The sequence below is a fragment of the Brachycentrus maculatus genome, unplaced genomic scaffold (assembly GCF_059751285.1).
Source record: "Brachycentrus maculatus isolate JH-2025_06_01 unplaced genomic scaffold, ASM5975128v1 h1tg000097l, whole genome shotgun sequence".
NCBI lineage: Eukaryota > Metazoa > Arthropoda > Insecta > Trichoptera > Brachycentridae > Brachycentrus > Brachycentrus maculatus.
The window spans coordinates 786038-813702 of NW_028280851.1; the positions used below are offsets into that span (position 1 = coordinate 786038).

Below are 27665 nucleotides of genomic sequence, written 5' to 3' on the forward strand. Positions count from 1 at the left end.
TGTTTCGGGGTCGTATCCATAACACCACAATCCATCACCAGTAATCACCTTGGAAAAATATTCAGGGTCCTCTTTGAGCTGATTCTGAAGCTCAAAACATGCCTGAAGTGGATGCTCCTTTTGCTTGCCTGTTAGAAGGCGAGGGACAAGTTTTTGGATAAAATCCTCTAAATTGAACTTCATGATATTCCAGATATCTCACAGAGTTGATCAATGGTTCAGCGACAGTCTTCACGAACGAGATAATTGATTTCGTTGATGTTTTCGTCAGTCTTGAGGGGCGTCCTGTTGGGCGTCCGGGGTTGGTCTTCATTTGACATTTCTCCATTTTTAAAATGTGAAAACCACCCGTAGACTCTGGTTTTATTTAGGGCAGCATCCACATAAGCAGTCTTAAGCATTACAATAGTTTCCGCGGCCAATTTCCTCATAACAAAACAAAATTTCACAGCCGCGTGTTGCTCTCCACAATTAACTATCACGTTTTCAGCGGAATGGAAAAAGCTGTTTCATTAAAAAAATCCCACAAATGAACTGATACACTCACAGTGACAGAACTTTGCACACTAACTCAGGAGACTAACGGACACCGGATCAAACAATGGGTCTCTCCACTCTCCCTCCCCATCACAATTCCCGTTACTTTTGGGTCCCCCCCCCCGTATAACTTTTCTGGGAGTATAATGATCGATGTCCGACTTTCTCTGGGGGCTCTTTTAATATGATTTTTTGATTTTTTTAAATAATATCTATGTACATTTTTTATTGTTTTTAACCATTTTAACCTAATATACACACAAAAAACCGTAAACTATTTTACAATTTTCATACAATTAATGTTAAAAAAATTAAAAATTATGCTCACCATCTCTAGGTTTTATTTTATGACAAAATTACATACAAATATCCACAGATGTTTTTTCTATACAAGTTACATCTTTGATACTTCTTTGAGAAAAATTCACACCGACGTTCATTTACCTCCATACTCCCGAAAAGGTAATAATGACAGCTTTATTTCAGGTGATCATCAGCAGTTGCGTCCGAAAACGGCTACCTATCAATTGGCAAAGAAATTCAACTTGGACATTTCGTTATTTGAGAGGATGGTGAAGAACAGTTCTCATTGCTACCAGCTGGAGGTCCAGCACCGCATGCGCCCTGAAATAGCAAGCCTCATCACTCCCGCCATATACAAGGACCTGCTGAACCACAGCAGTGTGCTGGAGTATCCGCACATTGAGGGTGTTTCCAAGAGCCTATTCTTTATCAGCCACACTGTCCCAGAAGCCAAGGTATCTCATGTTGGGTCTTCGAAGGATTATGTTATTGAATATTGGCAATGATATCAAATACATTGTCTTTTAGACCTAAATCTTCTCAAAATCCTCAAGTCAACCTATCAGTTTGCATTATCAATCTGCAAATTTGGGGACACTACATTTAACTATCTTCCAAATTTGTTGTTTTATGCAACTAATAAATAATCTATATGTTGAAGCGAGCTCCCAGACCTCGGCTCCAGCACGTATGGTCCTGTTTGGAGCTATTATTAGTTGTTATTAGCTGTTATAGCACTTTATCTTTTTTCGAAACTAGTCGTAAATAAAAATAAAACTCGATAAAGTGGTAATTCAAGTGTTTAATTTTAATAAAATAATCATGCCATTCCACAAAGTTAATGCCAAATCAATAAATAATATAGCTGTTATAGCATTATTTATATGTATTTAATTTGATGCAAGCATTCAGGCATTCAGTACAGCGAGCCGAGCGCTTCATTCATAGTTTCGGATGTTCGGTGATGCTCGCCGCGAGCGATGTTACAACGTTATGTTATGACGAAATGCTCCGGTCAGTCTCCACCTTTACATGTGTCTCAACAGACACGAACCATCTATTTTCCAAACAAAGAGAATATGAGAAGTCTCAGTATCCCTGGGATTACGACCTGTCACTGAGCAATGTTTAACATTCTTCACATTATTGAGTATCCATATTGCATTAATTTTTGAAAGTTTTATATATGCAATGTTGTTATAATAACATTTGCAACATAGTTGTAACTGATAAATATTTACAACATTTTGAGTGTGTCCAAATACTTTTTCACAAAATCAAAATAATATTTTCTAGCATTTCTCATGTGTGTGATTATAATCCAGGATTCGGACCTCATGTACTAATAAAAGACTTTCTGCTCAATAAAAAGCTTCTATCCATCTCACAAATAGATGTCTCTAGTGAAGTTCTAGTGATTCAAGAATAATGTTTCAAAATTGGTTCATGCTGGTTTAAGTGATCACTTTACACACAGGTAATATTCACCAATTCTACCCATTATTGACAACCACACTACTCAAATTCTTGGAGGTTCTATATATATATATATATATATATATATATATGTATAAATATATATATATAAATATGTATAAATATATATATATATATATATATATATATATATATATATATATATATATATATATATATATATATATATATATATATATATATATATATATATATATATATATATATATATATATATATATATATATATATATATATATATATATATATATATATATATATATATATATATATATATATATATATATATATATATATATATATATATATATATATATATATATATATATATATATATATATATATATATATATATATATATATATATATATATATATATATATATATATATATATATATATATATATATATATATATATATATATATATATATATATATATATATATATATATATATATATATATATATATATATATATATATATATATATATATATATATATATATATATATATATATATATATATATATATATATATATATATATATAGAACATCCAAGAATTTGAGTAGTGTGGTTGTCAATAATGGGTAGAATTGGTGAATGTTACTTATGTGTAAAGTGATCACTTAAACCAGTCTGTGACAGTCGTCAGCCTCGTAAATGCCCAGATTCTTCCAATTCCGTATTCTTCTTCATTTTTGATGAGATGTCGAAAAATAATATGATAAATATTTACTTGACAAAGTTCTCAACAGATGGCACCACCGAGTGTTTGAATAAATGAAGATTGCCAATAATATTACATATTTATATGATGTACCCATCGTACTTGCAGGTTGAAGAAAATTCCAGCCGACTTAACGACCACGAAGCGAAATTCATTATCCATTTAGCTAAGTACCTTATCCAGCAGGGATATAGCCCGGATGAAATCACCATTCTGGCTGCATATTCCGGACAAATGTTTCATTTAAGAAAGGTAATTCTTTTCATACTACTATTTAATTTTAAAAAATCCACATATCAAAATAATTATTTTATCTTTGAATGAAAATTTATCATTATATTAATACAATGCAGTTCCACCAAAAAATATCAGTTACATAACTTAAATCTGATATTAAAACACACTCTGTTTCTATACGCTTTGAAAATTTCTTTGGGTCCAATTTGATACCCATCCATCCCAGAAATAGAGAATGCATTTGTAGAAACCGGTTGGAAAAATATGTAGTAAAAAAAATTTTCAATTTCAAATCCTTATCCCCACCCCTATAGTGCATAGGGCACTGCATCATATAAACGCAGTGTTATCTTGATCATTAACACATGAAGGAAAGGTGATCAGCCCTCCGCTTCAGGTACCTGTCCAGTGTAATATTGAATAAATATTAGAGTGAAAAAATCACTGTTATTTATTTGACCCTCCCTGGGAATCGAACCCGGGACCTCCAGTATGGTAGCCGAGCGTGCTGACTGAAAGCAATGTTTGTGTTTTATAAATTTTTGTAAAAAGTTTGTAAAATGTTCCGCTAAGTGTGAAATTTCCATTTGATAAAAATTTATCTGTTTGAAAATGCCATCGCAAAGCAATAAAATTGTCATCATAAAATAATTAATGAAGTAGATTCATGAATCCTGTTTCAAGTCACGCAGGTCGGCGCTTGTTACAATTAAATTTGGATAGCATTAGAACTGTCCATCCTCTCTAGGTACATATAGTAAATATCTGTTCTGACCTATGCAGCATTAACTTTTTTTTTAATACAACGTATTTGATCAAAGTAATGTCTAGATATGATTTTAATATGGAAATGTTCTGAAAAATTTAATTTAAAAAAAAATATGCACAAAAAAATATGGAATAAAAACAAAACTGATACCATAGAACGGGGCTACTTTGATGTGTTGAGCCCAGTACAAAAAAATATTTAGATTGTGGTATCGATCGAAGTATCGTGACCATAAGTATCACCTGTCAGGGAAACAATGAATCATGTCGATACGTTCATTATTGTAGACCCAATACAGATTTTATTTTTTTGTACTGGGTTCAAGTAATAAATTAAAGTTCAAGTAGCCCCGTTCTACGCTATATAGTGTATGAAACTTTGGCTTAATTTAATTACACATCAAGTCAACACTGCGCCATTACAGTTCCCTACGAATCAACAGGTGCAAGAAAAAGAATAAGAATTTTAAAAATCTCTAATGTATAGAATTTATTTTACAAGATGCCAATTTTGTAGTGTACTTGTCAACGTTCTCCATGGCGGATGTCCCTTGTAGATATATTTTTATTGAATAGTCTATTTTACAGTTGCGGCAGGGTATATCGGCGCTGGAGAATGTGCAGATCCAGATTTTGGATAACTTTCAAGGCGAGGAAAATAGGATCATTCTGCTCTCCCTGGTCCGAAGCAACCCGGAAGAGAACATTGGTTTTCTTTCCACGGACAATCGAGTCTGTGTGGCTCTTTCCAGGGCCAGGGAAGGTCAGTATTTGCTCATAAAATTCAGTAATGAGGTTTTCGCTTTAAATTTTTACTTTAACCGTTTAAGGAGCGCGCCCAAATATGTTCGGGCGGCTATTATGTTCAAAAATACGCACACCCGAGTCAACTCGGGCAAGCTTTACTTTATGGTATGCGATGTTATTCTACTTAGTACTGCGCAGTGTTTTGAGTGGTAAAGTAGTGTGTTTTTTGTTTGAATTAAGTGATTCAAATTCGATTGATTTTATTGGTAATCTTTTATAGATTTTATACCCTTTTATAATGAGTGATCTTGACGATCCAGACTTAGGACAAAGGTGGGGACTGACCGCAGTCATTACGTCACACGTTACGATGCGAGCATAGTCAGTACAGCATTCCGAGTGCTCCACCCGAAGTCCGATGATTTTCTAATGATGCAACTAATTGTCGGTATAAATCTGTAATGTGTTATTTTTAGGATTTTATATACTTGGCAATATGAGTATACTAATGAAAAAAAGTCCTTTGTGGAATTCCATAAATAATACTCTGACTGAACAAAATTCTATTGGAGAAAAATTGATTCTGAAATGCCAAGTTCACAAAAATATGTATACACCGGTAAGTACTTTTTATACTATGCTAGTATTTTTACTCAGCTACATCTGTGATTTGGATTGTTGTACCATTTTATAGAATCACTTAATAATACTCGTTAACACCTTAATGACCGGTCCTGCGTTTTCGCGGAAATTCAAACTGACCGTTAAGCCGCTTGTGTACTACACGGAATTTTACCGTCCGGCAGTCCGGTTTTGAAAAATGAAAGCGACTACGACAGTTTAGCGTGATCGAATTTACGCGCAATGTGTTCACGCACCGATCCGAAGAAAGATGAACAAAAACACAACCCAATCCAAGCTAATCATCCATTTTGTATGCTAATTGACGTGCCGGACGATAAAATTCCGTGTAATTCCGCGTAGTGTGCAAACGCCCTTAGGATTGGTCCCGCATTATCACGGGTTTATAAGTAGTCGAACTCAATGACATCTATTCAGCAAATCAAGACACTTGTTCATTCGAAAATAAATTCACGCTACTTAAAAAGGTTCAAGTCTTAGCCACGAGTTGATTTCATGAATATTTGTATCTCATATCTAAAATTTTATGACTATGAAATTTTACCTGGATTTGGCCCTTGAGTGTCTATTTTTTTTATGGTCCGACTGAATTTGTTTGGATATTTTTTCAGAAGATCCTAGTGATATTGAGAGAAGTGACAGTGATGTCGATAGTGGTTCTGAAATAACTTGAGAAGCTATAAGTGGTCCTCGGGTTATGTGAATGGTTTTTTAGTGATTCTGATGATGATTCTGGCGGGGATGTTGATGATATGGACTGGTCAGACACCGACACTCTACGAATCAATCAGAGCTTTTGTGGAACTCCAGGAGTTAATAAAATTCCAGAAAATGTAGATGGCTTTGCCTCCATGTTTATCACAGATGAATTTTTGGACAAAATTTCGTATCAACAGTATCGAACATAATTAATTTAAATGAATTTTTTTGTTGTTGTATTTTCGTAAATAGTTTAGTACAATCTTTTGTTTATTAGTTGTATCACAAATTAATATTTGATATAATCTCATTTGGGGTCAGTCAAAGATTTTACTCTTATTGGCATCTATTATATAAGGTTTTGGCACGTGGATGCCAATTTTTCGTCTCGAAACCATACCTGAATTATGGACAAAATGAGCTTTTTCACCGTAGTGCAATCGATTTTGCAGAACCGATTCTTACAGATTGCCGATAGATTTTCAATTAGGTTTATGTCTGGCTAAATTCTTGACCAGTCCAACACAGTTCATTGTTTTTGTATGAAAAATTTCATAATTTTTTTGGATTTGTGGCAGGGGTGACCATTACCATTTGACCTTCGTTTTTGTATATCTAGTACATAGTATCTTTTCCAGTAGAATTGGGTGATACTTCTCGCTATTCATCATCTCAGTCACTGAAAGAAACAGCCCTAGTCCATAATATGAGGAGCACCCCAAAAACATTTTTTTAGAGGGTGTTGAAAATACAAAAAAAAGTTTTTTTTCAGTTGATCTGTTCGATACTGTAGGTGTATATCTCATACATTTACATGCGGTCATTGAGGTGTTTACATAGATTATTTAATAAAGTAAACAGCTTTCGTATTGTGGATTCTCTAACTTTGTAAAATGTTCCCTTATATCAGATTGGTAACTACAAATCAAGATTTCATATTGGACACTGCCACCGAAATATCAACATCTATTTTAAATACTAACGTCTAGAATGTACTATCGATAGTAACGGATGTCACGAGTCGCTCCTATTGAAAAGCTTTAGATAGGCATTTGGCGGACGACCTTTCATACGATTCGACAACAATTTTGTATGTTTTTGACAAATGGTTTTGGATTAATAAGAATAATCCCAACATTCATTGAGAATGAAAACCAATTGGAATTGTGGTATGTATCTTGCATTTGTTTAGGTCCAAACAATGGAAGACTGCTCAAGTGCCGGAGGGAGGCTGCATCAAGCCTTGTGGCACTCTGATGAAGTGTGGACACCAGTGTAAGAGCGTATGTCACCCATATGACCGATTGCACGAAACTATTAAGTGCAAAGAAAAATGCTCTAAGTAAGTGTACAATGATGCATTACCGTTCAGACAAATATCACTATCAAACAAATCGATAATGCACGCTGTAGTGACTTTTAACAGCCAATAACACAAAACACAAACAACAAAAAATCTTATTTTTTGGTGAATCTGCTTGAAATTTATTCATGGAACTATTTATAAAATACCGTAAAGTGGGTATACTTTGCACCATGGGTGATACTTTGCACCACCTTCTGTAAAGAAATTGTAGAGCTGGTCATCTCTGATACATGTCATTTTTCATTCTACTTTCTATTGTTTCTGATAGATGGCACTTCAATCTACTTTTTAGTTTACAGAAGTAACAGTCGGTCGCTATTGCTTCAATGCGTTTTTCCTGTCCGAACGTAAAGAAAGTTTTCTGTCTGAAAATTGTGTCCGAAAAAATCCAGTGGAATCAGTATACTGAAACTAGTTACAACAAGTGAGTGGTCTCTAAATCATAGGTAGATAGGCCCTGCTTTTCTCAAATACTGTATTTTTTAGTTACGTTGTCAAGTTTATGTAAAAATAATATTTTTTTAAGAACTGACTTGTATTGGCCACATTTGGGGTAACATTGCACCAAGTGCAAAGTATCCACAAAAGGCCATAGTTAATTAATTTGATGAAAAGTCTTAAAACGGATAATACAACTTGACATGTTTGCTAAATATCTATTGGTTTTGTGTACTTACTTAATTCCTGATGGTATATTTTTTTCAAAAATGTCAAGAACACACAAACAGCGGCCTTATGCCGGACGATACTGCAATTTTACACCGAAGAGAGTGGAGCAGTGTGTGGAGGTCATTCGAAATGGTACAATCAGTCAAAGAAAGGCTGAAGAAATTTTCAAAATCCCCAGAAGGACGATTAACTATAAGCTCAAAGGTCAGCACACAAAACCTGTGGGAAAACCTCCGATATGTGACAAGTGCGAAGAGCAATCCTTCGTAAACTGCATAGTAGACATGAGTGAGTACGGTTTCCCAGTGAGTGTTTTTAACATTCGCTACATTCTAATAGCCTATTTGGATAGATTTGGCAGAAGAGTACGAATATTAAAGAACAACGTACCAGGCTCTAAATGGATAAGATCATTTTTGCAAAGACATAAAACCTTGACTGTTGCTAAAACTAGTCAGTTGCTTAATCGGTTGCCATTAAAAGCGTATGACGATGACGTGCGCCAGAGTTTTCAACAGTTTTTGGAAGAAAACAGATTCAACCCAAAGAATTCAGTCTTAAAACGCAGGAAAACAATACCGATAGAACCAGGTTAGAGCATTGCTCACAATCCAAATGTCGAAATGAACGTTGACGAGACACAAATGCTACCTGAACCAACTACATCAATGATCCCACCTTCCACATCGAAACTTCCAGCATATCTAGCATTAACTGATTATAGTTGACACGGAAGCTTTGAGGAAGAGGGAGAAGAACAAAAACGATGACTGAAACCAGTTATCGTATTTGTTCTTCCGTTTCATTAGGACCAGTAAAAAAGAAGGTGGGAAAATATGTCGTATTTCATTATGAAGGAGAAAATTTTCCGGGACAGATTTTGGAAATAAAGAAAGACAGAGCTGTTAAATCCATGCAGGAGAGTCTCAAAACGTGGAAGTGGCCGATGAAGGATGACTTTCTTCAATATTCTTGGAAGGATGTAGCGGGTTCCATAAAAGAACCGAAAATGCAATCCAAAAGAGGTTTCTTTACCGTCCCGGAACTTGACCATATTTAGACCTAATTTAATTTTGATTCTTATTACCTATATAGTACGATATGTTTTAATATCCACCTTTTATTTTATATAACTTTAAACCTTCAGTATTGAAAAAAAAAACATTTTTGTTAGATTTTTCAATATTTAAAAAAAAAAAATTCTATCAAGTGTCTTATTTTTCCATAATTATACAATATTATAATCTGCATTTAGTGAACTGTGAGCCAAAACCCTTCATAAGGTGCAACAAAACTTGTAGGATAGCCTTTACTTTGCATAAATTTGGATTCTAGTACGAAAAGTGTAGAGAAAATATCATGGTGCAAAGTTGTACTTTACCCCGGGATACTTTGCACCAAAATATAAATATAAAAAAAAATACAGGCAAAATAGATAAAAATTTAAAAACGTATCAGACATGTTACAGGTATATGTGTTATTACATTGCAATAGTTGAAACCTCAGAAAAAGTAAAAAACCTGATCTGAATAGACAATTTTTTGAAAAAATGCAGTATTTTGGTGCAATGTAAACCCACTTTACGGTAGCTATTAATATTTAAATAATGGATGTGGTAGATATGATTTTTATTGTCATTCAGCCATAACATCCATGGTTGCATGGCTCATGACAAACTATAACTAACAAATACCTTCTTCTTGCCTTGTGGCCTGTATTTCAGAGGATGTTGATTGCTATGTTGATTCCCAGCTGTCAATTTATCTCTTTGGTGGACTGCCCGGGAGTCTGGGTATTAGAACATGGTGGTGGATTGTACACACTACATAGTATTAACTTACATGTCCCGCTGATAGTGATAGGGACTTCGAAAGCATTATTATTTTTTTTAATCTTTACCGCAAAAAACTTAATAAAGGTTTTTTTTTAATGGATGTGTCCGAATGGAAACCAAGAGATTCTATTGACCTGAGAATGTGACGGGAGCTTTCAGAGTGTCCACCACCCTTATCATTGTTCTCCACATTTATGAAAATTTTAGTATCTTTATGCACAACAAACTCTTTATGCACAACAAACTTTTTATGCACATTTCAATCGAATCAAAATAATTATTTCAGAATCATCTGTGATCTTGGTCATGAATGTCCATTGAAGTGTTATAACAAGTGTCTCCCTTGTGAGATAATAGTTAAGAGGATACTAAAATGTAATCACGAGGCTTTTCTGAAGTGTTTCCAGAACTATGAAGACTACAATTGTAAAATTTTATTTGATGTTTTGCTGCCAGACTGCGGACATCTGGTAAGTAGCCTCCACCTTTATGGAAAATACAAAAGATATCTGATTTTAATGAAAGTGATTTACAACATTTTGAGTGTGTCCAAATACTTGTTCACAAAATCTGGATTATCTCCAATTACAGGAGTTATTTTCATATTATTTTTTGACATCTCATCAAAGATGAAGAAGAATATGGAAGTCTGGGCATTTACGGGGCTGACGACCGTCATAGGCTGGTTTAAGTGATCACTTTACACACGTGTAACATTCACCAATTCTACCCATTATTGACAACCACACTACTCAAATTCTTGGAAGTTCTATATATATGAACCAATTTAGAAACCTTGTTCTTGAATCACTAGAACTTCACTAGAGACATCTATTGGTGAGATGTAAAGAAGCTTGTGGTTGTCAATAATGGGTAGAATTGGTGAATGTTACACGTGTGTAAAGTGATCACTTAAACCAGCCTATGACGGTCGTCAGCCCCGTAAATGCCCAGACTTCCATATTCTTCTTCATCTTTGATGAGATGTCAAAAAATAATATGAAAGTGATTTATATTTAATTTTTTTTAAAGTGATTTGGCAATAAAGATGAGTGATGTTATCGTTAGGAAGATGTTTGGGAGTCTTCACGTTTAAAAAAAACACATCCAATTGCGCGTCATTAGTGTGTAGGTGTAAATTTGCAGGACACTTTTTGATTAGTTGTACCTATATTACTTGACGTTTTCTAGCGCTTCCCATACAAAGTTGCTTGCCTCCATAATATCTCGAATGAACCAATCATTTAATCATTTCAATGTATCCATATAATGATCTCATCTGTTGGTTCCTGAACCGAGAGGTTATTTTAGGACAGATTGTATTGGGATTTTTTTTTTTTTGAAAATGTTTTAGATTTGTCTCAACATGTTTAAATTTGACTAAACAGAGCCATACAAATACAAGCAAATAAGTTAAAGATTTTCAGTTCAATTATATACAAACACAACCATGTTTACAATATTTTGAGTGTGTCCAAATACTTGTTCACAAATCTGGATTATCTCCAATTATAGGAATGTTACACGTGTGTAAAGTGATCACTTAAACCAGCCTATGACGGTCGTCATAGGCCGTAAATGCCCAGACTTCCATATTCTTCTTCATCTTTGATGAGATGTCAAAAAATAATACAACCTTATTTTGCTGTTTTAAATAATTTTATTGAATAATTCGGCACTCTGTGGTAGTATCTCTCCATTTTTTAATTATATTTTACTTGGTAAATATAACGATTTTTTAAAAATCTATTGTGCCATGTGTTTTGATGCATTAAAAATCATAATTAAATACCAAATATGAAGTTTAAATTTGAGAGTTTAGAGGTAAGAAATAGGTAGGAGTTGTTTCCATTTTTTTATCAGTGGGAACATGGACAATATGGCTTTAATCTTAGCTAAAAATAAGAAATATAATATCTTTTGAATAAAGATATTATTATTCTTATTTTTATGGATTTTGAATGTTTCAAATAGATTTGGTCATGTCAAATTTAATTAAACTTTTTATTTTACTTTTATTCGTAGGGAAAAAGAATATGCTATCAAAAACTACAAGATGTAGTGTGTAAAGTACCCTGCGAGGACAGATTGGCGTGTGGTCACGCGTGTCGTCTGATTTGTCACAAGAGGAAGGACCCCGATCATCTACAAGTAAGTTTTGGAAGGCCCGGTGTGTGTGTGTGGTATTGTGCGGGAAGCCAGAATAGGATATTTAAAGAAATGCTTACTTACAGTTTGTTCATTGATATATGTTCTTACACTTTAATTACTATTGATATTAACTATTATAATTTATCTGATTGATTATGGAACTTTGAATTAAATATGAAGCTAAAATATACGTCCTTCAGCAATCAAGCGATACAGCGAATCTCGGTCGCCGCGCCTCGGTTGGCCGCTTTTGTTGAATCCGCTCGGGTTGCCAACTTGGTAGCAGCAGTAGTTCAGTGTTGCCAACTTGGTAGTAGTAGTAGCTACCCGCCTACAAAGTTATATCAACCACGTACTGTAATTAGTTATTTTGTCATGTATCATTTCAGTTTTCGTTGGCATTTTGAATTGTAGTACACCACCTACCACCTGCAATCGATTATTTACCCACTACTGGTTTATTATGTAACAATACGAGTACCAATCGTGCTAATGGAATTATATTTTTCAGTATACCTGCACAATGCAATGCGCCCGCAAAAATAAAGGATGCACACAAAACCACGCTTGCAAACTGGATTGTTACGTTGATTGCGTTGAGTGCACAATAAAGGTTCGAGTATTTAGCTTTATGAATAAAATATCTTTAAGGAGACACCGACTGCGGCGTAGTCTGATAGATATTCGACTGCAAAACTAGCCACCAATTGCAATATAAATTCAAGAAAGATTTCATTTCTTTTGGTCTGGATATTGTGTTGTTTTCCTCTTTGATCCTTCAAACATAATTTCATCTAATATAATTTGTTATAGGTACCTAAAACACGAAGCTGTACCCATGTACAGCATGTGGAGTGTTATAAGGATGTTAATACTGTTCCCTGTAGTGGGAAGTGCAAACGCGTCCTTAAATGTGGACACTTTTGTGGTCAAATGTGTAAAGATCCATGCGACAAGTTTGGCTGTAAAGTCAGCGTAAGTATTAAATGTGAATGTATTGTATTGTTTGTGTTATAGAACTTGATTCAGGAGTTTGGCACAGATCTATCACTATTTATATGATCATTTCACTTGAACAAGTTTCAAGTAACACTGTGCCCTCTGCATTTCTAGTCAGGATTCTGCCGGTAGTCTGCCGGATGCCGGTAAGACTGGTTGAGATCGTTTCGCTAGTTGCCAGCGATTTTTTCAAGTTTTCAGATCATAAATCATCAAGTTTTCGTAAATTCTCATTGTGTCCCTTTATGTTTACAAAATTTGAATGTATGTAAATAAATATAATTTTTAAATAAATATAATATAATTTTTTTTATTATACTTTCTTTTATTTATATTTTCTTGATCGCTTAGCATTTCTTTTCATAATAAGAAGCAAAATAATCTGCGAGGGGTGATGCGGCTCAGCTTCACTCTGTTTTTCTGAGGATGTGATGTCTTCTCTAATGTAATCCTCAAATCTAAATTTGTCCAAAATTATAGTGCATGACACCGACGTGGTGTCACCAGCATTTGTCCGATAGTATTGTGTACGACGCCGACATGGTGTCACCGGCATTTATCCGATAGTATTGTACACGGCACCAACATGGTGTCACTGGCTTTTGTCCAATAGTATTGTGCACGACGCCGACTGGTGTCACCAGCATTTGTCCGATAGTATTGTGCACGACGCCGACATAGTATCACCAGCATTTGTCCGATAGTGTTGTGCACGACGCCAACGTGGTGTCACCAGCATTTGTCCGATAGTATTGTGTACGACGCCGACGTGGTGTCACCAGCATTTGACTGATACTATTGTGCATGACACCGACATGGCGTCACCGGCATTCGTCTCTTTGTTTTTAATAAAGAGTTTTATCTTTCACTATAATGTACAACTAGCAGGGAAAAATTCACCAATTTCATTGATCGTTTTATTAGTAATTTATTTTATCAGAATTACGGATTACTTTGGAAATATGTAAACATTTATTTGGAAGCTGGTGTGAGTTTGACTTTAAAAATATTTCAAGATTTTGTCCTTTCAATTTCCAATTAACGAATTTTCATAGTGCATTATTCTATTTTTTTGAGGTTTATTTAAAAGAAATGTTTTTTTTTTAATAAATAGGTTGTCAAAACGAGAACCTGTGGGCACAACATAAAAGTAGAATGTTGGGTCAACCCAAATGGAGTGAATTGTAATGAAAGATGTTCAAAGATGTTACCTTGTGGACATCGCTGCCCAGATTTATGCTACAAAGTGTGCAGTGGGTCCAAGTGTCGATCTCTTGTGGATAATCCATTCCCTGCGCTATGCGGGCACACCTTCAAGATTCCGTGCTATGAAACAACCTCTGGTAAATTTTACTCTTTTATATGATTGTACAGTAGACTCGATTCACTAGAATGGATGGTTAATAAATTTCTCAGATAATCTAATTAACCCATCGGCCTATCACCTGCCAACCGTTGGCGGTAGGTATCTTTTTACATTTGCAAATCAGCCACCGTTTAAGCCACGCCCCCATTCGTGGTAGTTCATATTATAAAGAGACTTTCGTGTGATATCTACAAATCAATGAAGAAAGCATTTTATAATGCATTTCTCATAATTTTAGTGCAAATTTACTGACGACACTTGACCAAAGATGTCCCTGTAAGGATAGAATTATCCTTTTGATTGAAATATCAACTAAAATCAGTGAGAAATCAAAACTTTACATCCCAGGAGTAATGTTTGAGTTATTTTTTCAAGTTTTCATGTTGATTTATCACATTTCTGATGTAAACACACGATAAAATACGCGCATAATAGTTATTTGTACCATATTTATTGGTAAAACAGTAAAAATTTTAATTTTATGAGATAGTTTATTTTTATAACTCGGTTGAATTTGAACGCCGTTGACCAAAATTCAAACAGTTATAGTTTCATTACTATGATTAATAGTGTTTTTCATTTTAATAATATTTTTTACGTTACTTGCCAAAAAAATCATACAGTTTTTAAAAACACTATGACTAAAAAAAAAATTTATATGAGAATATAAACTTTTTATTCGTTTCATTTTAACCAGTTTACTTTTACTACCAATATTTTGAGTATGTTGAGTGCATAGATTTTTAATTCAATTCAAACCCTTATCCCCACCCCAATGGTGCATAGGGCACTGCATTATATAAACACAGTGTTATCTTGATCGTTAACACACGAAGGAAAGGTGATCAGCCCTCCGCTTAAATCATAGATTTACTAAAGACATATGTGTGCCCATTACAGATGCTGAGATTGGACCCCTGATTGCCATGAAACACTGCAAGGAGCCTTGTGGGGTTTCGCTGCAGGGCTGCGAGCACGCGTGCCGGGGGAACTGCGGGGAGTGCGTCGGGGGGCGTCTGCACCAGCCCTGCGCGGAGCCCTGTGGAAACTCACTTGTCTGCGGACACAGGTGATTGTACGCCACTCGCGGCGAGTGGGTGACTTTATGAGCATCTAGTGTTGTATTCCGAGTGGATTCTTCACATTCACATTTTTCACATTTTTCGCATTTTTCTGGTTTAAATCATATTTTCATAAGGTGTACAAAATACATATAACCATTGCATATGTTTTTAGCACCCTAAGGGAAAGGTTAACTATGTATATAAAATTAAAATTAAAGATATTGTTTCATCGAGATATTATGAGTTATATTATATTTTTGACATCCCAACATAGATGAAGAAGAATATGGAAGTCTAGGCATTTACGGGGCTTACGACCATCATAGGCTGGTTTAAGTGATCACTTTACACTAACTCTACCCATGTTTGACAATCACACTACTCAAATTCTTGGAAGTTCTATGTATATGATCCAATTTCGAAACATTGTGCTTGAATCACTAGAATTTTCACTAGAGACATCTAATGGTGAGATGAAGAAGCTTTTTTGTTGAGCAGAAACTCTTATATGATTTTAAATGGTCAACTAGACAGGTGATGATATATCTAGCGGTAGAATAAATTCTTCAAGTAAGCTTATTTCATATTTTGTTACTGCGGGAGTGATGTGCATAGAAATGTTTATTGCAGTTGTGCATCTCCGTGTCGTGAGGCGTGTCCCCCGTGCAAGAAGAAGTGTGAAGTTCGCTGCGCTCATTCCCGTTGCCCCCTAGACTGCGGAGTTCCATGTCCGCCATGCAAGGTGAGAACTTGCAGTAACTTGCGTGAGACCAATTGTCCATTATATCAACCCCAGCTCTTATCCCGTAGCTATTGTCTGCAATATATAACTGAGATGACCCTCAGATTTACAATTTAAGTCCCTTTTTTTTGTCCGCCTCCATAGTGTAATAATGGTCAGCACGCTCGGCTACCGTACTGGAGGTCCCAGGCTGAATTCCCAGGGGGGGTCAAATAAATATAAGTGATTTTGTCACTCTTATATTTATTCAATATTACCTTGGACTGGTACCGGAAACGGAGGGCTGATCACATTTCCTTCATGTTTTAACGATCAAGATAACACTGCGTTTATATGATGCAGTGCCCTATGCACCATTTGGGTGCGGATAAGGGTTTTTTTATAAAGTATGTGGGGTAGAGTCTGGTAATTGTTTTTGCTTGTGGTAACACATGTAGTACTTTTTTTAAAGCTGTACGTATATCGCTTACAGTCTTCATATACTTACATGCCCTGGGATAGGGAATTTGAAACCATTAGCAATCATTTTTATCTTTGATCGCTCAAAAACTTTGCATGATTGGTTTGCAATACCGATAAAATATATATTTTTTTAATGGATGGGTCCAAATGGAAACCTGTGTATAGCTACGTTCATGTTTAGCTGAGTGAATCCTGTCCAATGGCTTTTATTTCACCAACTACGCAGGAAAGTACATCCATGTAATAGCCGCAAATAAGCATTATTTAAAAAAAAAAAATTATGTAAAATTTGATTAGTAATATGGAATGAATTACCTCTCCTTGTCAATAATGCACCTTCTCTAATAACTTTTAAGCAACGTCTGAGACATTACAATCTATCATTGAATCCTAACTGTCATCAAACCTCCTCCCTTAGTTTTTCCCTTTGCCTCCTTCCCTAAACTCTCTTTTTTTGTTTGCCTTCCTTATCATCAATTTGTAATTTATGTTTTTTTTAATGTTCAAGTACTATCTCTGATTGCAAACAGCTATATGTATATGGTATCGAACGTTTTGACCAATATCACTAGTCTGTTTTTGGTTGGTTGAAGTATATTGCTTTTTAGCAATAAGCCCGCCAATGTACGCATTTCTTTTCTGTATATGAAGTTTAAATAAAATTAAAAATAAATGGATCCAAGATGGAATTATGCTTTTTTTTATGCGAAGGTATTTTTTTATTCGATAAGGCAATATTCTGTTTAAAGACAACAATAGCCATACTGTGGTGATACCAGACCTGTATCAGATATTTAGACACACCGACTAAACCTGGAAAGTAGGAGGCGTTACTTTATAATTCTTGCTAATTATTGATCTTTTGTTAAAGGAATTGTGTAACCGAAAATGCATCCATGGAAAGTGTACTGGTTACTGCGGAGTTGAATGCAATATCCCGCAGTGTTCTGAGCCTTGTACGAAGGTAATGAAATGTAAACACCCTTGCCGGGGTTTGTGCGGAGAAGTGTGCCCACAAATATGTAATTCCTGCAAACCGGACCAGTTCCCTGAAATATTCTTTGGTACTGAACATGATGAAGATGCCAGGTAAATATTGCGTACTACACTCACACAGGGTAAAATAACTTTTATCCATTTTTCAAAAAAAAAATTGGGTTTTTACTAAAAATTGCTTTTTACTTTTTTTGGGAATGCGGCTAAAGTATATAAGCCTATTAGGTAACATAGTTTATTCCTAAAACATAATTATAATAATAACTCTTTATTCCAGCTTGACTAAGTGGTGGGTGCAATACTTAGTCAGCCATAAATGTTTTACAACATTTTTTTATAAAATGAAATCAAAATTACAATAATAAAGAAATAAAAAATAATAATACTCATTTCCTATGTAAGCTCACAAGTAAAGTCATTCACCTAAGTAACTCTATTGTTAACTTAGAATCATTGAATTTTTAAACTACTACTATTATTATCGCACTGTTTCCCTGCAGGAGTACACAGAGGGGATGAAACGCCACTCTTCTGTCCTGACATACACTCCTAGCTTCCTTCACATCCATACACATCTAGCCATACGTGCCCTCCGATATGTGTAGACCTTTGACACCACCAGATCTTAGGTTCCGATCGATCTGACCAAGCCGAGTCTATTTTGGCCGTCCTCATTCTGTTTTCCCATCCGTTTTTGCCAACTGACATTAACTGGTAAACTCACTAACAAGTAGGAATAGGCCATAAAACTTATTAAGTTGGAGCTTATAGGTGTTTCCAAAGTTGTAGCTAGATTTCAGAGTTAGATCTAAGGTAATTTAAAAAATGCAAATGTGGCTTTTTTAGAGCTTGACCTTGTTTAATCCACGGTATTTTAAAATAATATTCACATGAAAGAATAAACTATTTTATCCCATATAATTTATATTTGAAGCACTAACTTTTTGATTTTCCATTTTATAATTAAAATGTAACTTTGTTTTAAAATCACTATAAATATTTTATTTTAACGTAATTATAATGTCCACCGGTTTCGAAGTTAACCACTTCTTTATCAAGACTGATTAATACTCAATTAATATTTATCTGTCTTGATAAAGAAGCGGTTAGCTTTGAAACCGGTAGACATTATAATTAAGTTATAATAAAATATTTATAGTGATTTTAAAACAAAGTTACATTTTAATTATGTTTTATCCTAAATCAGCCTGTCATTTACAATGTGCTTTTTAAATGTTACAAAATTGTACAGCAAAATAAAATAATCTCTTTTTACTATCACTCCTTAGATAGTTTGTTTTGAAAGAATTATAAAGAAAATAAGCCAAAATGACCATCAGTTTGTACATGAAAGCATGAAAAACAATACTGTTTTAAAATATGCAAATTTCAAATATTTTTTTTCTTAAAATTTGTTATCTTCAATTTAGAATTTAGGAGGTTTTACTGTACACAGATAACAAGTCTGATTTCAGGTTCATTAAGCTGATAGACTGCAACCACGTACTGGAAGTGGAGAGCTTGGACACGTGGATGGAACAATACTTGGAAGGTAGCGAAATAAAAGTACCCTCGTGTCCGCATTGCAAATCTCCCATTGTCAACACTCCGCGCTACTCTACAATTGTGAAAAAAACCAGGCAGAGAGTGGAAGGTACCAAGCAAAAGTTATTTGGTAATGGCAATGAGAACCAAATGAAACTTGTTCAATTGAAAGAAGATGTATCTATCCTCATTAACAAACATCGTCTACTGGGGAGTGTCCGAATCCAAGGTAATTTTTTTCTAAACTTTTTATTTTTAGCTAAAATCTTTTTATACATCTTTATAAAATTGGGGGGATTTCTCCGCCTCCGTAGTGTAATGGTCAGCACGCTCGGCTACCGTTCTGGAGGTCCCGGGTTCGATTCCCAAGGGGGGTAAAATAAATATAAGTGATTTTTTCACTGTCATATTTATTCAATATTACCCTGGACTGGTACCTGAAGCGGAGGGCTGATCACCTTTCCTTCATGTGTAAACCATCAAGATAACACTGCGTTTATATGACGCAGTGCCCTATGCACCATTGGGGTGCGGATAAGGGTTTTATTATTATTATTATTATAAAATTAATTAACTTTGTTTTCACAACTTTTTTTATTAATACAATTTAACCTACCGGTTTCGACAATACCTTGTCATCATCAGGGTTTATTTTAAATAAAAAACATTAAAATACTCTCACCAAAAACTTCCACACACTCCATAAAAATCCTAAATGTAGGATTTTTATGGAGTGTGTGGAAGTTTTTGGTCGTCAGCCCCGTAAATGCCCAGACTTCCATATTCTTCTTCATCTTTAATGAGATGTCAAAAATAATATGAAAGTTTGATTACAATAGATCTATAAAATTTTTTTTAAGACAGACCGATTTTGATATGTAACAATAAGTGATTAATCCGCCTCCGTAGTGTAATAATCAGCACGCTCGGCTACCACCCTGGACGTCCTGGGTTTGATTCCCAAGGAAGGGTTAAATAAATACATATAAGTGATTTTTTCACTGTAATATTTATTTAATATTATCCTGGACTGGTACCTGAATCGGAGGGCTGATCACCTTTCCTTCATGTGTTAACGATCAAGATAATACTGCGTTTATGTGATGCAGTGCCCTATGCACCATTGGAGCGCGGATAAGGGTTCTAAGAAAAAAATAATATTATCGATAATTATATGAAATCCCCACTTAGTTTAAAAAAGAAGGATAATATCAAATGTCAATAATTAATTATTTTAGTGTTGAGACTTTTTCTTATGTATGTGCTAAAATTATTGAAGACTTTTTTCATAAAAGGTACATCTAGAATCGAGTGTAACCTCGAAAACAATAGGTTTTTACCACTTTTTTATTAATACAATTTAACCTACCGGTCTCGACAAGAACCTTGTCATCATCAGGGTTTATTAAATTCTAAAACATTAAAAACATTAAAATACTCACACCAAAAACTTCCACACACTCCAACCTACCAGTTTTGACAAGGTTCTTGTCGAAACCGGTAGGTTAAATTGTTATAACAAAAAGTGGTTAAAACAAAGTTCTTTAATTTTAGAAAGTTATAAAATGTGCCACAAAGTATCTGCGGAAAACATTTAAGAAAAAAATGGGTTTTTACAAAAAAAAATATTATTTTTTGACATTTCATCAAAGATGAAGAAGAATATGGAAGTCTGGGCATTTACGGGGCTTACGACCGTCATAGGCTGGTTTAAGTGATCACTTTACACACGTGTAACATTCACCAATTCTACCCATTATTGACAACCACACTACTCGAATTCTTGGAAGTTCTATATATATGAACTAATTTAGAAACCTTGTTCATGAATCACTAAAACTTCACTAGAGACATCTATACATACTAATATAAGAGTTTCTGCTTAATAAAAAGCTTCTTTACATCTCACCAATAGATGTCTCTAGTGAAGTTTTAGTGATTCATGAACAAGGTTTCTAAATTAGTTCATATATATAGAACTTCCAAGAATTTGAGTAGTGTGGTTGTCAATAATGGGTAGAATTGGTGAATGTTACACGTGTGTAAAGTGATCACTTAAACCAGCCTATGACGGTCGTAAGCCCCGTAAATGCCCAGACTTCCATATTCTTCTTCATCTTTGATGAGATGTCAAAAAATAATATGAAAATAACTCTTGTAATTGGAGATATTCCAGATTTTGTGAACAAGTATTTGGACACACTCAAAATGTTGTAAAAAAAATATTGTTTTCAAAAAAATATACCATAGGAACTTTTTGTTGCGACACCACACCACTCAGCTGTATATCGTGGTATATCGCTCAGGTGCTATATCGACAGCCGCATTTTTGGCATAGTATACCAAAGTTGATATAATGATTCTCAGCACTCTAACAGTTAAAGTGTTCTATTGATTTATTGTTATATGAGTCTTTCCATTGTGTTGTTGCTGAATGTGAACGCTCAAATTTGAAAAATTATGAAGTATTATGAACAAACACTAGTAATTAAAAAAATATATGGATATTTTTTTTTTAAAAGAGAAATATTTGTGTTTTTTTTTATTTACACAAATATTTCTGTTTCATGCTATTTCTGTGAGCCTAAGCGGCTCAATATTAGAAATAGGTATCAAATTGTGGTAGAGTGGGTTCGAACCGAGAAACTCTGACTTCAGCGTCCGAGACATTAACCACAACCCGACACAAATAAATGCTATTGTTATTATCACAACATCCATTAGCGACATAAATATTTTCTTGGTCCTGTGATGATTTTGTATTTGTGATGCACATTTTAACATTCTTTTGCTCTTGTTTCAGTACTTGAAGTGATTCAACAGTTAAAGGATACAATTGACTCTAATATGGCTCTGTACGAGAAAAATCAGGTATTCCGATTGAGCATACTCGATTTAAATAAGCTTTCATTCATGTATGATGTTGCAAAAAACGTTATGGAAGCATTAACAGACTCAAACCCTGTGAAATCAAATATACTCGACATACAACTAAAAAATATATTACACGCTCTCAGCCAAAAAGGAACAAATGTCTCACAACAGCAATTGAACGATATGAATAATGAAATATCGAGGTTTGCGAGAATGATCGATTATTTAAATATTATCAACTCGCCATCATTCAAGTCTTCTAGCATCACATTTGCTAATGGCTTCCAATATTTGAAAGACAATATTATTTACTCAATAAAACCATTGGACTCGGAGTTGAATAAAGCGCTACTTAAGAAAATTAATGAAATTAGACTGAAACTACAGTTATTGCCTATAACACAAGAAGAGAAATTGATGGTTGTAAAGGCTATGGGATTCAAGCAGGGACATTGGTACTCATGCCCTAATGGCCACCCATACTGTATCGCCGACTGCGGGGGGGCGATGGTAGTCAGCAAATGCCCAGAGTGTGGTGTGGATATCGGTGGAACAAATCATACACTAATTTCTGGCAACCGAGTGGCCACTTTTATGGATGGAGCTCAACATGGCGCATGGTCTGATGCAGCTAATATGAATAACTATGAATTCTAATACCTACAAGCTTTGTCTAAATATAATAATATCATCTTTTATTCTGTAAGCTAAGGGTGAAGCCTGACCGGAGCATTTCGTCGTAACGTAACATGTTACGATGCGAGCATTCAGGCAGTCAGTACACCGAACCGAGCGCTCCATTCATAGTTTCGAATGTTCGGTGATGCTCGCCGTGAGCGATGTTACGACGAAATGCTCCGGCCAGTCTCCACCTTAATAAATTAAACAAAAATATCACGTACAATTAGTATTATTTATCTATTATTTTTGAAATTTCACAAAATAATATATAAAGGTGTGACCTTATTATTTTAAGTTTGATTATTATTTTAAGTTTTTAACATCATTCATATGAAAATTATAGGATTTTTCTGCCAAATAATTTTTATTGCATAGCTGTCCATTGTGTTTTTAAAGAGTTTTATATAGAGTGGGTTCTATCAATACATATAATGTTAACAGTTACTGCCTTTAACAGTTTTAGAATCATAGGTGATAAGATGATCAGCTTACCTTCAAATAATTAGCAATCAAGTTGTTCACTGTATTAATCTGATGCAGAGTCATGTGCACCATTGGGTGTAGATGGGGGTCAGAATAAGATTATATGCACTTTTTTTATATTTAAAAATCAAAAATATATATTCACTACATTATGAACATTTGTAATATGTAATCTAAAATGTTTTACAATATTTTTTTACTTAATTTTTCATAATATTAAAGGGTTTTAATAAAGTTATTTGTTTTTATTTTTTACCAACTGAAGTTAAGATTGAATAGATGGAATTATAATTAATATTTATGTACGTACATGCGTATACTTTTTTTATTCGATCATATTTTACTTACTCATCCGCTGGTATTATAATTGAAATATATTTTAAATAACCCCATTATAAATACTAGTGGCCTTTAGAATGATGAATACATCATTCTAAAGGCCACTAGTATGATGAATGATGAATGATGTTCACAATGATGAATGATGAATCACATGATGTATCACAATGATGAATGATGAATACACTTTAGAATGATGAATACATTTCAGGCTTATTACTTTCTTAAAATATTATACCTTATGTAATAAAATCCGCCTCCGTAGTGTAATGGTCAGCACGCTTGGCTACCGTTTTGGGAGGCCCCCTTCCCCTTTTGAGGTTCGATTCCCAGGGGAGGGTCAAATAAATATAAGTGATTTTTTCAATCTAATATTTATTCAATATTACTCTGGACTGGTACCTGAAGCGGAGTGCTAATCACCTTTCCTTTATGTGTTAACAATCAAGATAACTGTGTTAACATGATGCGGTGCCCTATGTACCATAAGGTGCAAATAAGGGTTAGAAGAAGAAGAACAAAATTGAATATTTGTAATAACCTCAACCTCGGCCTCGACTAGACCATTATTATAAAAACACAACATTCCTTTTCCACACTAATAATTGCAAGCAAATTTGTGCACAATGATATCAAAATCTATAGTGTGCCTACATTAACTATGCTCTTTTCTTTAATACATATTTTATTGTAGTTCTATTTATTCCTGTATTTTTGTTTGCACTCGATGGTGTGTATTAAAATATCAAAAAAATATCTCAATTTAAAATCACATGTATGCAAAGTTGATAAGTTTTATGTTTGACTGTTTTTCATTTGTTTTTTTTTATGCTTATGGCATTAAGGTGGCCTGAACTAACATTAAACTTTTATCAATATTATTCATTTCCTTTGGTTACCGAAATCCGATATATCAGCTTATGGTACTCGAGCAAGAAATACCGGATCCTCTGATCATACTTTATAAAAGTATCAGAAAATTAAAATTAAAAATATTTTTTCATGAGATATGAGTAAACACTTATATTATAAGCGCCCTTGAGGTAGTATTTTACAAAAATGGCGCTATATAAATTATCCAAATTTATTATAATTTTTATATTTATTTTGAAATCTCAACAAAGATGAAGAAGATTATGGAAGTCTGGACGATTACAGTGCTTACGAGCGTCATAGGCTGGTTTAAGTGATCACTTATCAGTTTCATTTTGGATAGTATGTCATGGATTCCTTCAGGGTTTTGCGAAAATTGCGATTTACATTGTTTTTTCTTCTTCAATAAGTTATTCATCAAAATTAAGAATAATTTATGATTTACATCTTACAATCACATAGTTGTACATAATATTACAAAAAAATCACATTTAACGAATTTTGTTTCCGCGTAACGTAAATTGTGAAAAGCTGTGATACTATTCAAAAAGATTTTTACTTGTCAAGGTTAATAAACAATATACAATAATTATATAAAAATATACTACATACACTGCACATCTAAAAAGATAATAAAAAATTGTTAATGACTCACACCCCTTTCTGTATTCCTTTCAATGCCGGATGTCTGTGTCGTCGGAAGGGAAGGGTTAATAGAATTGATTGACATGAAAATTTTAGTTGTTTACGAAACAAATCCTAACATTTTAAGAGCCTTGCTAGTAATTTCATCAATATGATAGGTAAAAGACAGTTTTTGGCCAAATAACATCCAAATCCTTAATTACTGAAACCTTTGACAAAATATTACCAGCAATTGGTATTCAAAAATAAGGGGCACTTTAAATGGGTCAAAATCCATAATTTTGCAATCGTCTATATTTAAAAAAAAAAATTAAGCTTACACCCATTCATTTAGAGCGTCTCAACAATAGGTGCGTTTGAATAGTCTGGTAATCCTTTATTTTGAAATAGGTTTAATTTTTTTTATATTACAAAGAAAAACATTTTTATTTCGATTATATCGTAGGTAGGTTTTAAATAGGTTTATATTGATGGCAATACCAAATAAATATCCAAATGTTGGCTCAATGTAAATTAAAAGCTGTAATGTTGGTATTACTGTTTTGTTTCGAAATCTTCGGTTTACTTCAGTTCGAAATGCAACATGGCCGCGGTCGCGCCGGGTGTTAACGTCAATATGAGTGGACATATACAAAATCAATTGACTAGATCTTTAGAACGAATATTAGAAGACGCTAATTTAAGTGGTGAATTAAAGTTAAGTGGAAGAAAACTAAAAGATTTTCCTAAAACAGGGAAATACAATCTAAGTGATACCGTTATAGCTGGTAAGTTTTCTAATGGATAATTTAATAAACGTCTATGCACCCTATTAAATTAAGTATCAATAAATAATTTACCTTAAATTAATTTGACTATTGTGATAGTATTTTAATTCATGCAGGTCTTTTTATTTAATGAAAATTGTGTTTTTCACAAGGCTTTCGCGTCGTATGGTACCAATGAAACAAATTAATATTATCAAGAATCGTCGCATTTTATTATTTTAAGTCATTAATGTTTTGGTAACAATTTTAACGGTTTTTGCATTATCTGTGAATAATTCAACTCGACGAAAATATGTATTAGTTTGGCTATATGTTTTAAATTATGATTGTTTATGTTTTTATGTGAACCGCTATAACCGTGTACAATTTGAAATTTGAAAATAAACGTCAATAAAAAAATCCCATTAAAAAATGTTTATTTAGGATATACATAGAATTTTGGTTAGTGATTTAAAGTCGTATCCAAAGGTTTCGCACTACGGATTTGTTAATTTTTTTTATCGTTCTTGTATCCATTTGTACAATTTGCATTATTAGTTGAAAAATTGACATTTGTTTTGTGTCATACATTTTTGTCTGTTGGTTACACTAACGTGGCTTGGTGAACGGTGAAAGATTATTTCATAATAAATAAAATGCCCCGCCTCCTTATTTTTATTTTTTAATCGACTCAAATTTTTCATCTAAAGGATTAATTCGGATTTGCAGAAAATAATACCGCGTCGATTGATTTATGGGGCGTTTTAAGTTGGGAGATCATTAAGTTTGTTCTAAGGGTTGTTATAGGTTTAGTGGTGTTGCACTAAGGTTCCTCAGGACTAATTTAGGGTCAAGCATGTCAATGGAAGACGCATTAATGGTGGGGTAATCCGGATATCCCGTAAATAATAATAAATAAAAAATTAAGACATTCATAATATTCTAACATAAAACCATACCTTACATTTTCCTATTTTTTCACTGAAATTTCCTTTATGTTTTTACTTTAATATTTTTTTTCCAAAAATGTTAGTAATATTAGTATATAACCACTCACCGAGATTTTAGCCTAGCGGTTTCGAGACGTACCCGTCTCTTCGTCAGGACAATCACTACAACAGCATGCAAACAATACTACCCGTCACCCCCATAGCACTATTCACACACTTACAACAATACAAAATGTTGATCACATACAATTTTGGTCGACCCTGGGACCAACATGCACTAGGGGTTGCAGAACTAACATGCATTTAGAGCCGACGTCTGACATGCACTAAAAAAATATAAAAGTAAAAATGACCAACCACAAAGTAAATTCTTTAAATATAATAATTGTATTGAGAATATCCTTTTAATTGTATTGAAAGTGGTCAGGTTAGGAGTCGTAACAATCGGCGGATATGTATGAGGAGACGCATGAACGTGGAAGAGGCGAAGAATGTTTGCAAAGACAGAGTGGTGTGGCGTTCTATTCTCTCTGCCTACCCCTGCGGGGAAGCGGCGTGATGATTAGTTAGTTAGTTAGTTAGAATATCCTTTTAAGTGTTCGTAAAAATAAATAAGTTCCCCGTTCTCTGTTCCTGCGGAGTCTTCCCTGTTGGTAACTAGGAGTCTGTATTATCATGTATCTTTTACAATTCCTTAGTTCTTCCAGGCTCTATCCCAA

At 33.9% G+C, this 27665-nt stretch overlaps 2 protein-coding genes across 2 annotated transcripts in view; both read left to right on the top strand.

Moving 5' to 3' along the window:
• The window catches only part of LOC148310383 (NFX1-type zinc finger-containing protein 1-like), a 38211-nt gene extending 15190 nt beyond the window's left edge, over nucleotides 1–23021 (top strand). Inside the window, exons 11-26 of the mRNA XM_088258525.1 lie at nucleotides 1024–1295; nucleotides 3176–3319; nucleotides 4661–4835; nucleotides 5296–5438; nucleotides 6073–6107; nucleotides 7353–7502; nucleotides 10317–10500; nucleotides 12056–12181; nucleotides 12693–12794; nucleotides 12995–13156; nucleotides 14295–14523; nucleotides 15447–15615; nucleotides 16241–16352; nucleotides 17686–17903; nucleotides 19286–19584; nucleotides 22159–23021. Of these exons, the coding sequence (XP_088114651.1) occupies nucleotides 1024–1295; nucleotides 3176–3319; nucleotides 4661–4835; nucleotides 5296–5438; nucleotides 6073–6107; nucleotides 7353–7502; nucleotides 10317–10500; nucleotides 12056–12181; nucleotides 12693–12794; nucleotides 12995–13156; nucleotides 14295–14523; nucleotides 15447–15615; nucleotides 16241–16352; nucleotides 17686–17903; nucleotides 19286–19584; nucleotides 22159–22886 (3248 nt within the window). The 3' untranslated portion in view covers nucleotides 22887–23021. The remainder of the gene's footprint in view (nucleotides 1–1023; nucleotides 1296–3175; nucleotides 3320–4660; nucleotides 4836–5295; nucleotides 5439–6072; nucleotides 6108–7352; nucleotides 7503–10316; nucleotides 10501–12055; nucleotides 12182–12692; nucleotides 12795–12994; nucleotides 13157–14294; nucleotides 14524–15446; nucleotides 15616–16240; nucleotides 16353–17685; nucleotides 17904–19285; nucleotides 19585–22158) is intronic.
• A 2803-nt stretch (nucleotides 23022–25824) lies between these two features.
• The window catches only part of Lrch (Leucine-rich-repeats and calponin homology domain protein), a 79960-nt gene continuing 78119 nt past the window's right edge, over nucleotides 25825–27665 (top strand). Inside the window, exon 1 of the mRNA XM_088258505.1 lies at nucleotides 25825–26017. Within this exon, the coding sequence (XP_088114631.1) occupies nucleotides 25834–26017 (184 nt within the window). The 5' untranslated portion in view covers nucleotides 25825–25833. The remainder of the gene's footprint in view (nucleotides 26018–27665) is intronic.